Raw genomic sequence first — 13332 nt, 5'->3', positions numbered from 1 at the left:
AGGCTGTAGAGGGCTGAAAGCTCTCCACTGTGGCAGCTCACTACAGCTGCTGGGTTTAGCTGCCTGCAACAGACCAACGGCCAGAGAAGTAATATCAATGACCATATTATACTGCACTGCTCAGAGGCAGGGGAGTGTCCATGTCATCAAGCTAAATGTAGCCTGTAGGCCTACCTATCCTCCCACACCTTCACTCTGTTTAATGAATGTCTCATTAGTACATGTCCAGTCCAATGACATGTTACCCAAATGCTATATAAGAGGGGGGGTGGGGGAAGCCTTCATATACATGGGCCTATGTCAAATACTTATACATATTGGATCCAATGGAATAGTCCCAAAAAGTGTAAATCAATCAAGCACACCTCAAATACTGGAGTATGTACTTGACCCAGGTCTGGTCTGGACAGGGAAGAGGAAATGACCTCCACCGTTACATTTGAGTCATTTAGCAGACACTCTTATCCTGAGCAAAAGACAGTGGTGAGTGCATACATTTTCATACAGGTCCCCCATGGGAATCGAACCCACAACCTTGGCGTTGCAAACACCATGCTCTACCAACAGAGCCACATTGGACCAAATCTCAGTGAGATATGTGCTCAGTTTGTAATAGTTATTTTGCTCTTATGATAAACATTGTTACAAGAAACAGATTCACTTCAGTATTATAATTTTTAGAGAACAATGTTGAGAATATGCCTCCTGAAAGTCCCTTATACTTGTGTGGTGAACAACAATAGTGGAACTGGCGGTTTACCTTCAAAATAAAAGTCCCCAATTGAAAACATGCCACAATTGGATTATAGAATGCTAAACTATGTTGGAATTCAACAAAAGATAATTAATTAATTTGACCGACTTTTACATTTTTTATAGTACCAGTGCACGTGACGATCAAAAAACAAGCTTGAAATCAAATTCTGAAGGTATTAGGCTTCAGAATTGCATTGCGGGCATACTTACATGCACTGTACTGCCTAACCTATCGAATGTGCCATGAAATATGGTACCAACCTACTCAGTGACATCTACAGAACCTAATTATGTCGAGTTTACACAAATATTAGCATCTCAGCTCTTATTACAGGACTCGACTGTAGGAAATCACCGTCCCTGTCAGTCTATTGTGTGTATTGGACATTCATATTGCGCTGTACAGGCTAACCTATGTAATGTGCATGGGGTATAAAATGGGGTATCAGCCTAATCAGTGAAAGCATACAGTTAATTAGATGAGTTCATTAATAAGGATTCATTCAAAAATAATTTCACAACAAGCATAAAATGATATCACTCAGCTAGAGCTTTCTAAACAAGTACTTTGTTTTCCGTCAACATCTTAAATGTCAGTCATTTAGCAGACGCTCTTATCCAGAGGGACTTACAGGAGCAGTTAGAGTTAAGTACCTTGCTCAAGGGCACAGACAGAATTTTCATCTTGTCAACTCATACAACCGACAGTCTATCATTCCTTTGTCGCAGAATTGATTAATGCTTTGCCCTGAAACGACTGCGTTGGAAAACAAACATACATACAGTAGATACCACAACTGAATTATTTATGACAGAATTCATAATCAAGAACAATATCCATCACAACTCTATTCAATGCCAAGTATTGCACAGCCAGGTATTTATGCAATCGGTACAGAATGCCATTAATCTCCATTTGGTATTACTGTGAGGCAGGGCTGTCAAACTCATTCCATGGAGGGCCTTGTGTCTGCTGGTTTTAGTTTTTTCCTTTCAATTAAGACCTACAGTAGACAACCAGGTGAGGGGAGTTCCTTACTAATCAGTGACCTTAATTCATCCATCAAGGACAAGGGAGGAGCAAAAACCCGCAGACAGTCATTTGGCTCCTGAGTGGCGCGGCGGTCTAAGGCACTGCATCTCAGTGCTAGAGGCATCACTACAGACACCCTGGTTCAAATCCAGGTTGTATCACAACCAGCTGTGATTGGGAATCCCATAGGGCGGTGCAAAATTGGCCCAGCATCTTGCTGTCTTGCTGACTTGCCTAGTTAAATAAATCTATATACACATTACATTTAAAACACATGCTGTAAGGAGTCCATTATTCCACAACTTAATGTTACGGTTGTCACATGACTCACTCTATGCTCCATGTCAACCCATTGTGATGACTTGACATTATCACTACAACTCAGAATGCCACCAATTGAACTCTGCTATGGTGTTCTGTGGTTGTCACGGTGTGTAGACCGATACCACATTTCATGGGGGGGGGGGGTGTTTGAATGTCCAATACACAAAAGACTGACTGGAAAGGTGACTTCTCACAGTCAATGTCCTGTAATAAGAAGCTAATATTTGTGTAAACTACATAGTTGTGTTCTGTTGATGTCACTGAGTAAGTAGATAGCATATTTCATGGGTGCACAATCCATAGGTAAGGCTGTACAGGGAAACATAAGTATGCCCCCAATGCAGTTATGAAGTCTAATACATCCATAATGCAATAAATATATACATAGTTAAATATATAATAACTATATGTCACCTGCACTGCTACAGTAGTGCTCTTTCCCAACAACGCAGTAGTAATATAAATAAAACAGATTCATATTCGTCAAAATAACTAAACAAATGGTCTTTTATTGAATTTATGTAATAACATTCTAACCTTGTTTGGCACTATCTAGTCCAATTGTGGCTTGTTTTCACTATTTTTTATCCGTTTGCATGTTTCAAAGAGGGGACTTATTTTGAAGGCGAACCGCAGATTCCACGTTTGTTGCTTACACTAATGTTGTTCAACACACTGGTGGTGCCTCCTGAGACTATCATCCACCCTTGAAATAGGCTAAAATCGACGTGTTGACAAACGCTTACCGCGCAAATGTACTGAGTAGCAATATACAATATTATATTACACATTCATGAAACGTAGCCGTGTCATGCAGTATAGGGATAACTTTTCAAACTTACCAGGGATTGCTCTACTACTTTGTGCCAAGAAGAGCATGATCCAAAGATAAATGGTCATATTTTCATCATCTGGCTCACAATTTGAGGCTCTTCCACAAATATACTAATCCCAAGTCCTGAACAATCGAATGAGTCGATGCCCTGAATTAAACGTATTTTCGGGTCTCCAAAGATTTCCGCACAAGAAAGTGACCGCTTGAGATTTTCCGGCAGTGATTTATCCAACGGCGTTGATACACAATTCACCAACACCAGATTGTTAGTAAATTCCTGTCCAGGATGATAGACAAAGTATGTTGTTTTATTTCCCCTCGTGAATAACCGGCTAGACTTGTTTAAATAAGTTGGTGGACTTTTGTCTTCTATGCTGATATAAATGTTGTTGTTCAAGCCTCATACTACAAGATGACGAAGTGCTGCTCTCTTGAGGAATGTCAATGTCCATTACCGCCGCCTAGTGAGAGCGCAGGAAATAAGATTCCCAGTATGAAGTGACATGAAACAAAGTATCAATACAACACCCATTGAACGTAACTAAGGCACTGCGACACATGAACAATTGAACGTAACTAAGGCACTGCGACACATGACCCATTGAACGTAACTAAGGCACTGCGACACATGACCCATTGAACGTAACTAAGGCACTGCGACACATGACCCATTGAACGTAACTAAGGCACTGCGACACATGACCCATTGAACGTAACTAAGGCACTGCGACACATGACCCATTGAACGTAACTAAGGCACTGCGACACATGACCCATTGAACGTAACTAAGGCACTGCGACACATGACCCATTGAACGTAACTAAGGCACTGCGACACATGACCCATTGAACGTAACTAAGGCACTGCGACACATGACCCATTGAACGTAACTAAGGCACTGCGACACATGACCCATTGAACGTAACTAAGGCACTGCGACACATGACCCATTGAACGTAACTAAGGCACTGCGACACATGACCCATTGAACGTAACTAAGGCACTGCGACACATGACCCATTGAACGTAACTAAGGCACTGCGACACATGACCCATTGAACGTAACTAAGGCACTGCGACACATGACCCATTGAACGTAACTAAGGCACTGCGACACATGACCCATTGAACGTATTATTTCTTTATTAGGCGAAATTGCGATGAGATGCGGGGTATATTAAATTACTGCATGTACATTCCTTTCGCAAAATTAAGGTTGTGACAACCTGAAATGAAATTGGTCTGAATGCAAAACATGGAATCATATTTAAGTCAAATTAAATAAAAGCATTCAAATGAAACAAAGTTAAGTAATTCTACATAAATCAGTGTTAGTATATTAACACAATTCATGGAGAGTATTCTGTTACAATTAAATACATCTGATAAGTTAAATGTATTGTTAATGGCAGCCTAATGCAACTCCTCCTTTCACAGAAAGTGCACCCTTGATCAGCAACACTGATTAGAAAACAGATATGAATGATCCTCTTTGTGAGGTTGTCTTCAATCTAGTAATAAAGGTTACTAGACCCTTGCCCGATAAAAGAATATGAAGAGGATCCATCAACACTTCTTTGAGGGTCAAATTTATAATAGTGGAGGTGATCCTGTTTTGTGGTTTTTATCTGATACAATCACACACACTTCTTAAAATGTCTACAAATTATTTAGAGTTAAATTACTAAAATAGTAAGGATGTGTTGAACAGACCAACTGAAGATAAATAACACATGAATACAAATCCAAATAATATAACTACTGAGCATTCAAAAGCAATAAGAGTATGCTTGCGAAGAGCCAAATGTTCTGAACAAAAATATAAACGCAACATGTAAAGTGTTGGTCCCATGTTTAATGAGCTGAAATAAAAGTTCTCAGAAATGTTCCATACCCACAAAAAGCTTATTTCTCTTAAATTTTGTGCACAAATGTGTTTACATCCTGTTAGTGAGCATTTTTCCTTTGCCAAGACAATCCATCCACCTGACAGGTGTGCCATATCAAGAAGCTGATTAAACAGCATTATCATTACACAGGTTCACCTTGTGCTGGGGACAATAAAAGGCCACTCTAAAATGTGCAGTTGACACACAACCCAATGCCATAGATGTCAAGTTGAGGGAGCATGCAATTAGCATGCTGACTGCAGGAATGTCCACCAAAGCTGTTGCCAGTGAATTGAATGTTAATTTCTTTACCCCCAACATCATTTTAGAGAATTTGGCAGTACGTCCAACCGGCCTCACAACTGCAGACCACATGTGACCACGCCAGCCCAGAGCCGCCACATCCGGCTTCTTCACCTGTGGGATCGTCTGAGACCAATTACCCAGACAGCTGATGAATCTGAGGAGTATTTCTGTCTTTCATAAAGCCCCTTTTAGGGGAAAAAAACTCATTTTAATTGGCTGGGCCTGGCTCCCAAGTGAATGGGCCTATGCCCCTGCCCAATCATGAGAAATCTATAGATCCATTAGGGCCTCATTTATTTACTTAAATTGACTGATTTCCTTATAATGAACTAACTCAGTAAAATATGTGTTTATATTTTTGTTCAGATTTAGGCTGTGCTTTTCTTCATTCTTTCACAGCACCAGAAAATCTAGCTCTGGTCCAGGGTTTTGTGTGTGGCATGCTGATGAATCAGCTTTCCTCAGCTGAAAATAAACACTCTGGACCAGAGCTACAGAAAAAAATGTGACGATCCATTCCAGATCCATAGGGTAAGCCTTAATGGGGCGGTAGGGTAGCCTAGTGGTTAGAGAGTTGGACTAGTAACCGGAAGGTTGCAAGTTCAAACCCCCGAGCTGACAAGGAACAAATCTGTCATTCTGCCCCTGAACAGGCAGTTAACCCACTGTTCCTAGACCGTCATTGAAAATAAGAATTTGTTCTTAACTGACTTGCCTAGTTAAAAAAATAAAAATGCAAAATGGAGCTTTAAAAATCATTATCTCATTCTGGGTCTATGTAGTGCAATTGTCACTGCTTCGACATTCTGTACTAAAGTTTTCATTCGCTTGCTGGTCACGGCACAAATACTATCTGACAGGCGAAACACTGCTTGATACTGAACCAATTGTATTGTTTGCTAATTTATATGCAGTTAAAAGCCAATGTAGAGGGACATTTTAGCCCACTATACTATTTAAGTATAACCTGCTAAGGGTTTTGTTCGTAAATTAGTATTCAAGATGCAATTTCTATGAATATCGTAAGTGAATGCACTGTCTATCGTCCACTGTTCACATAGTTCTCTATATCCATTCATGGTATCATGTTGCTGTCATACACAGATCATAGCATGCTCTCAATCAGTACTCATTCTACTGTGGTTCTTGCTGTTGTAACCTGTTGCTGTAGTGCAGAAGCCATATATACTGTAGTAAGACAACCACTTGGGAGGGTGCTTGGGTGTAGTGCACAAGCTGGACTCAGGGGGATACTCCCTCTCTATTCTTCAGGCAAACTTCTTCTTGGTTGCAGTGAAGCGCTCCATGTACTGTGGGGTAAACAAATGAGATCGCCATCAGTCATCTGGGACACTACGGACAGCACAACAACTGAAGAGATTAGCTATTTGTGTACTGAATGGTTGGTCCAAATTCTAACTATTATAATAGGTAAGTGGTCATATCAGATTAGACCTTGATTATCCCAAGCTTGGGAAATTTGATTGTCATTTTAAGCTTCACAACGTCATTTCAACACTGTAATATCATCATGAAACGTCATAGATGTATTTAGTGTCAGGGGCTATATTTGACCGCTGATTATGTCAAGTGCAGGGATTATGGCTGGGAAAGAATACTAGAGCTGTCTGAGCCACAACTTTCTTCACTTGATCCTCCTTATATTGAACAGGAAATCCCATTATTGTTGAGAAGTCCACCACTCTGGGGAAAGAGTCTTGTTTCCACACTGATCACAAACAAATTACGTCAACCATGGGGGAAGGACATATTTCAAACCAATGCCTTTGAAACTCATAAGTGGTTTAGTTTACAATAGATATAAAGACAGCTTAGTGATTTAGTGCAGCAGCATGACTGTTCCTTGCTTTAACCTTGACCATTCATTTGGCAGTAGGCAGCAAGTTAAAGAAACAAGAATTAGTTTCACACCTCACCTTCTCATACCCTTCCAGGTCCCGCATATTTTTCACCTCGAACAGGTTGCCCTCCACAGAGAGCAGAGACACCTGGGAGCTGGTGAGGATGGACACAGGGATGGAGGCAAGCTCTAGACAGTTCTCCTCCAGTCTCAGCACCTTTAGCCTCTGGCAGGTGGACACCTCCGCAGACACCACTGAAATCTGGGATCATCATTTATGTAGATTTGATTCTAGATCAGGTCCCTGGTTAAAAATAGTGCACTTATATAGGGAATAGGGTGCCATTTGAGATGCACCCATAAACACCTGATTACCTGGTTCTGGTTGAGATTGATCTCGATGGCCTGCAGGGCCGCTACCTCAGCAGGCACAGCCTGGATGTGGTTCTTGGACAGGTCCAGGACGTCCAGGTGTCGTAGGGAGCCAAGGCCGCCAGGAAACTCCCGGAACTTGTTCCCAGACAGGCTGAGTGTGCGCAACGCTTTCAACTGTCCTACACCGCTAGGGAGCTGCGTCAGTTGGTTCCCGTTCAGCAAAAGGGTCTCTAGTTTCTTAAGCTTCCCAATTTCATCTGGGAGACTTGCTATGTAGCACAAAACAAACACACTAACTTAATATATAGCCTAGCTATAGAGACAGATTTAAGCAGAGGAATTCACATCAATCAATGCACCTAATGGGCATTCAGTATTCAGTGAAAGCAAAGGGTTAATAATTTGTCATCAAAAGATGCTGTAGTATAAGACAGAATCTGAGGAGATGGAGCAACCACTTACTGAGTTTATTAAAATTTAAAGTCAGACTCTTCATCTGAAGGAAGTTTCCTATGGCGGGAGGCAGCACTTCAATCTTGTTGGAAGACAGATCTACAGTCCGTAGGTTTCCAGTTAACCTCTGGAGCTCCTCAGGGAACTGAAATATGTTAGTGGGAGGAAAAAATACGCTGAACTAGATAAACACAACATGCAACAATTTCTAAGATTTTACTAAGTTAAAGTTCATATAAGGAAATCAGTCAGTTGAAATTAATTCATTAAGCCCTGATCTATGGATTTCACATGACTGAGAAAACAGAACTGAATAGGTTGGTCACAGGCACTGTAGCTTAAAAAAAAAGGTAGGGGAGTGGATCAGAAAATCAGTCAGTATATGGTGTGAACACCATTTGCCTCATGCAGTGCGACACATCTCCTTCACATAGTTGATCAGGATGTTGATTGTGGCGTGTGGAATGTTGTCCCACTCCTCTTCAATGGCTGTGAAAAGTTGCTGGATATTGGCAGGAACTGGAACCCGCTGTTGTACACGTTGATCTAGAGTATCCCAAACATGCTCAATGGTTGACATGTCTGGTGAGTATGCAGGCCATGGAAGAACTGGGACATTTTCAGCTTCATGGAATTGTGTACAGATCCTTGCGACATGGGGCCATGCATTATCATGCTGAAACATGAGGTGATGGTGGCAGATGAATGGCACGACATTGGGCCCCAGGATCTCGTCACGGTATCTCAGTTCATTCAAATTGCCATCGATAAAATGCAATTGTGTTCTTTGTCCGGAGCTTATGCCTGCCCATACAATAATCCCAACGTCATTATGGGGCTCTCTGTTCACAACATTGACATCAGCAAACCGCCTGCCCACATGACACCATAAAGCGGTCTCCCATCTGCCCGGTACAGTTGAAGCTGGGATTCATACAAAAGCATACTTTTCCAGCGTGCCAGTGTAGGTGAGCACTTGCCCACTGAAGTCATGAGGTCGACGAGCACACAGAAAAGTTTCCCTGAGATGGTTTCTGAGTTTGGTCAGAAATTATTCGGTTTTGCAAACCCAGTTTCTGTCCGAGTGGCTGGCCTCAGACCGCCGGATGTGGAGGTCCTGGGCTGGCGTGGTTACATGTGGTCTGCGGTTGTGAGGCCAGTTGGATGTTCTGCCAAATTCTCTAAAACGACGTTGGAGGAAGCTTATGGTAGAGAAATTAACAATAAATTATCTGACAACAGCTCTGGTGGACATTCCTGCAGTCAGCATGTCAATTGCACGCTCCCTCAAAACTTGAGACATTTGTGGCAGTCTGTTGGGTGACAACTGCACATTTTAGAGTGGCCTTTTTATTGTCCCCAGCATAAGGTGTACCTGTGTAATGATTATGCTGTTTAATCATCTTCTTGATATGGCACACCTGTCAGGTGGGTGGATTATATTGGCAAAAAAATGCTCACTAACAGGTTGTAAACAAATTTGTGCACAATTTGAGATAAATAATATTTTGTGCATATGGAACATTTCTGGGCTCTTATTTCAGCTCATGAAACATAGGACCAACTCATTACATCTTGCATTTATATTTTTGTTCAATATACATAAAAACCGTCGACTACAACAACAACTGAATGGAATTCAGCTAAATAAACGAAGCACCAGTTAGCAGACTGCTGTGGAGTGCTGATTTTAACAAGCAGACGATAATGGGCTGTGTGTGTGCATGCAATTCTTACCTCAGGGAGACCTTTCCCTGTCAGCTGAAAGATCCCCGTCTTCTGTGAATTTTCCAGATGGGCTTTGATTGCACTGTTCCCCATCTTTGTTGTAGTTTCGGCTCTGATGAGGCTCTCCTAAGTGATGATCTTCAACTTTACAGTTGGTCACACGCTTATGTAATCAGCTAGTCTATTATTGTGATGGTGGTGCCAGATACTGGGGCTGTGCCTTTAAGATAGATACTTCCTTGGTTGTCAGTGTGGCCCCTATAAGAGATCATCTATACAAAACAATCATGAATTGCTGCTGCCGGGGTTTAACAGTAGCTGACAAACAAGAAAAGGAGGAACATGATGTAAGAAGCTAGCACTATCTAGCTAACGTTAGCTACCCTACCACTAGTACTGTCTGAGGCAAGCTTTGAGACATATTCATGCATATTATTGAAATTGTGAGTAATTTGTATAGTACTATAACAGCAAAAGGTCATACATATGTTATTTTAAATAACATTTTCCCAAGGATGGTAAATATTGTTGAGGCTGTTAGCATAGCTAGCCAACAGGTTAACGTTAGACCATCCGGGATTTTAGTTTACTTACCTCACGAGCTGATTTGTCCTTCTCGTGCAATACTTGTCTGCAAATTGTAACCTATATATTAGGAACAGATAACTATGAGGGTTATTGGACTAGTCAAACTTAAACACAAGCCTAGGACATTGTAGTGCTGCTCGAACAATAAACATGTCGTTGGGAAGCTAAAAGCTTGACGTCAATGCGCATGCCTGTATGTGGCTCGCTCAGCCAATCCGCTAGTCGGCAGTAGAGCAAGAACCAATCCGCTAGTCGACAGTAGAGCAAGAACCAATCCGCTAGTCGGCAGTAGAGCAAAAACCAGTCCGCAAGTTGGCAGTAGAGCAAGAACCAATCCAGAAGCCATTCATTCATCAAATGGAAAAGGAACAACTACATCGGCGGGCTAAATTTGAAAGAAGAATTGCTAAAACAAAAAGTTATTCCTGTGAATACAGTATGGCTACTCCCATAACCCGTAGTTGATGTATGCAGAGGGTCCCTGGTTCGCTCCCGGGTATGGGCGAGGGGACGGTCTAAAGTTATACTGTTACAGCTGCACCCTCGACAACTATTGTGATTATTATTAATTGACCATGCTGATCATTTATGAATATTTGAACATCTTGTCCATGTTCTGTTATAATCTCCACCCGGCACAGCCAGAAGAGGACTGGCTACCCCTCATAGCCTGGTTCCTCTTTAGGTTTCTTCCTAGGTTTTGGCCTTTCTAGGGAGTTTTTCCTAGCCGTACTTCTACACCTGCATTGCTTGCTGTTTGGGGGTTAGAAACCCAGCCTACAACCCCAAACAGCACTTTGAGATATCAGCTGATGTAAGAAGGGCTATATAAATACATTTGCTTTGATGTGAGGGTGCTTGTGTGTGGTAGTGTTTGAGGGTGATTGTGTGTGGAATTTTTTGAGGGTGGTTGTGTGTGAGGTAGTGTTTGAGAGTGGTTGTGTTTGTTAGTTTTTTGGGGGGGGGGGTTGTGTCTGGTTATTTTTGGAGGTGGTTGTGTGTAGTAGTGTTTGAGGTTTGTTGTTTGAGTGTGATTGGTAGTGTTTGGTTGTGTACATTATTGTTTGAGGTTGGTTTTGTGTGGTAATGTTTGAGGGTGGTTGTGTGTGGTAGTGTTTGGGATTGTTGCGTGTGGTAGTCTTTAGGATGGTTGTGTGTGGCAGTGTTTGGTGGTGGTTATCTGTGGTAGTTTTTGAGGGTGGTTGTGTATTGTAGTGTTTGAGGGTGATAGTGAGTGGTAATGTTTGGTGTGATTGTTTGTGGTAGTGTTTGGGGGTGGTTGTGTGTGGTAATGTTTGGGGGTGGTTGTGTACAGTGGTGTTTGAGGGTGGTAGTGTTTGAGGTTGGTTGGTTGTGTGTGGTGGTGGTTGTGTGGTAGTGTTTGGGGTGGTTGTGTGTGGTAGATTTTTGGGGTGGGAGTATTTGGGGGTGGTTTGTGTCGTAGTTTTTGGGGGTGGGTGTTTATGGTAGTTTTTGTTGGTGGTTGTGTGTGGTAGTGTTTGTGCACGGTGGTGTTTGGGATGGTTGTGTGTGGCCGTGTTTGGAGTGGTTGTGTGTGGAAGTGTTTGTTGGTGGTTATCTGTTGTAGGTTTTGAGGGTGGTTGTGTGTTGTGATGTTGGGTGCTGTTGTTTCTGGTAATATTTAGGGCAGTTGTGTACGGTAGTGTTTGAGTGTGCTTGTCTGTGGTAGTTTTTGAGGGTGGTTGTGTGTTGTAGTGTTTGGGGTGGTTGTTTGGTAATATTTTAGGGTGGTTGTGTACGGTGGTGATTGGGTGTGCTTGTGTGTGGTAGTGTTTAGGGTGGTTCTTTGTTGTAGTATTTGAGGGTGGTTGTTTACAGTAGTGTTTGGCGGTGGTTGTTTGTGGTAGTGGTTGAGTATGGTAGTGTTGGGTTGTGTTTGATGGTGGTTGTGTGTGGTATTGTTTGAGGGTGGTTGTTTGGTAGTGTTAAGGGTGCTTGTTTGTGGTTGTGTTTGGTATTGTTTTGGGGTGGTTTTGTTCAGTAGTATTTGATGGTTGTTGTGCTGCCCTATGTACATAGACATGGTATCACTGGTCACTTTAATAATGGAACACTAGTCACTTTAATAATGTTTACATACTGTTTTACTCATTTCATACAGTACCAGTCAAACGTTTGGACACGTACTCATTCAAGGGTTTTTCTTTACTTTTACTATTATTCTATAGTGCAGAAATAGTAAAAATAAAGAAAATCCCTGGAATGAGTACATGTGTCCAAACGTTTGACTGGTACTGTATGTACTGTTCAAAGGTTTGGGGTCACTTAGAAATGCCCTAGTTCTTTAAAAGAAAAGAAAACATTTTTGTCCATCAAAATAACATCAAATTGATACATTGTAGACATTGTTAATGTTGGGCTACTCCATGCGAGAAATTACCAAGAAACTGAAGATCTCGTACAACGCTGTGTTCACAGAACAGTGCAAAATGGCTCTAACCAAAAAAGAAAGAGTGGGAGTCCTGAGCAAGAGGACAAGTACATTCGAGTGTCTAGTTTGAGAAACAGACGCCTCACAAGCCCTCAACTGGCAGCTTCATTAAATAGTACCCGCAAAACACCAGTCTCAACGTCAACAGTGAAGAGGCGACTCTGGGATGCTGGCCTTCTAGGCAGAGTTGCAAAAACAAAATATCTCTGACTGGCCAATAAAAATGAAAGATTAAGATGGGCGAAAGAACACAGACACTGGACAGAGGAACTCTGCCTAGAAGGCCAGCATCTCGGAATCGCTTATTTACAGTAGTGTAGGTATTAAGACCCTTTGCTATGAGACTTGAAATTGAGCTCGGGTGCATCCTTTTTCCATTGATCATCCTTGAGATGTTTCTACAATTTGATTGGAGTCCACCTGTGGTAAATTAAATTGATTGGACATGATTTGGAAAGGCACTCACCTGTCTATATAAGGTCCCACAGTTGACAGTGCATGTCAGAAAAAAAACCAAGCCATGAGGTCAAAGGAATTATCCGTAGAGCGTTGAGACAGGATTGTGTAGAGGCACAGATCTGGGGAAGGGTACTAAAACATTCTGCAGTGGCCTCCATCATTCTTAAATGCAAGAAGTTTGGAACCACCAAGACTTTGTTGCTTTGTTATTATGGATATTTTGAGCAGATTGTTGAATAATTTTTTCTTTCATCCATTTTAGGATAAGGCTG

At 41.8% G+C, this 13332-nt stretch overlaps 2 protein-coding genes across 6 annotated transcripts in view; both read right to left on the bottom strand.

The window, feature by feature from the left end:
• The window catches only part of LOC118368090 (tyrosine-protein kinase receptor TYRO3-like), a 39296-nt gene extending 35835 nt beyond the window's left edge, over positions 1–3461 (bottom strand). For both annotated transcript variants that reach the window (XM_035751853.2, XM_035751854.2), the window contains exon 1: positions 2956–3461. In XM_035751853.2, the coding sequence (XP_035607746.1) occupies positions 2956–3013 (58 nt within the window). In that variant the 5' untranslated portion in view covers positions 3014–3461. The remainder of the gene's footprint in view (positions 1–2955) is intronic.
• A 613-nt stretch (positions 3462–4074) lies between these two features.
• On the bottom strand, positions 4075–10353 carry LOC118368089 (leucine-rich repeat-containing protein 57-like). Of its 4 annotated transcripts, none has more exons than XM_052496661.1 (6): positions 10156–10353; positions 9571–9705; positions 7843–7978; positions 7381–7649; positions 7082–7267; positions 4075–6454 (listed from the first exon to the last, which is right to left on the bottom strand). In XM_052496661.1, the coding sequence occupies exons 2-6, from the start codon at positions 9652–9654 to the stop codon at positions 6413–6415; spliced, it is 717 nt and encodes a 238-aa protein (XP_052352621.1). In that variant the 5' UTR covers positions 9655–9705; positions 10156–10353; the 3' UTR covers positions 4075–6412. The 4 variants fall into 4 exon arrangements, with proteins under 4 accessions (XP_052352621.1, XP_035607743.1, XP_035607745.1 ...); XM_035751850.2 differs by having other exon boundaries at positions 9571–9879; positions 10156–10352; XM_035751852.2 differs by having other exon boundaries at positions 9571–9833; positions 10156–10352.
• Positions 10354–13332: the final 2979 nt, after the last annotated feature.

Source organism: Oncorhynchus keta, chromosome 35 (genome assembly GCF_023373465.1).
Source record: "Oncorhynchus keta strain PuntledgeMale-10-30-2019 chromosome 35, Oket_V2, whole genome shotgun sequence".
Classification (NCBI taxonomy): domain Eukaryota; kingdom Metazoa; phylum Chordata; class Actinopteri; order Salmoniformes; family Salmonidae; genus Oncorhynchus; species Oncorhynchus keta.
The sequence above is the reverse complement of the archived record's forward strand: the minus strand, read 5'-3'. Positions and strand labels throughout refer to the sequence as shown.

What these genes read in the sequence shown, in the direction of transcription:
- LOC118368089 (XM_052496661.1), bottom strand. Translation starts at nt 9,654, where the DNA reads ATGGGGAACAGTGCAATCAAAGCCCATCTGGAAAATTCACAGAAGACG. An exon ending in TCAATCTCAACCAGAACCAG is followed by an intron (nt 7,268 to 7,380) that starts GTAATCAGGTGT and finishes TGATGATCCCAG; the next exon opens with ATTTCAGTGGTGTCTGCGGA. An exon ending in ACCTGGAAGGGTATGAGAAG is followed by an intron (nt 6,455 to 7,081) that starts GTGAGGTGTGAA and finishes TTTACCCCACAG; the next exon opens with TACATGGAGCGCTTCACTGC.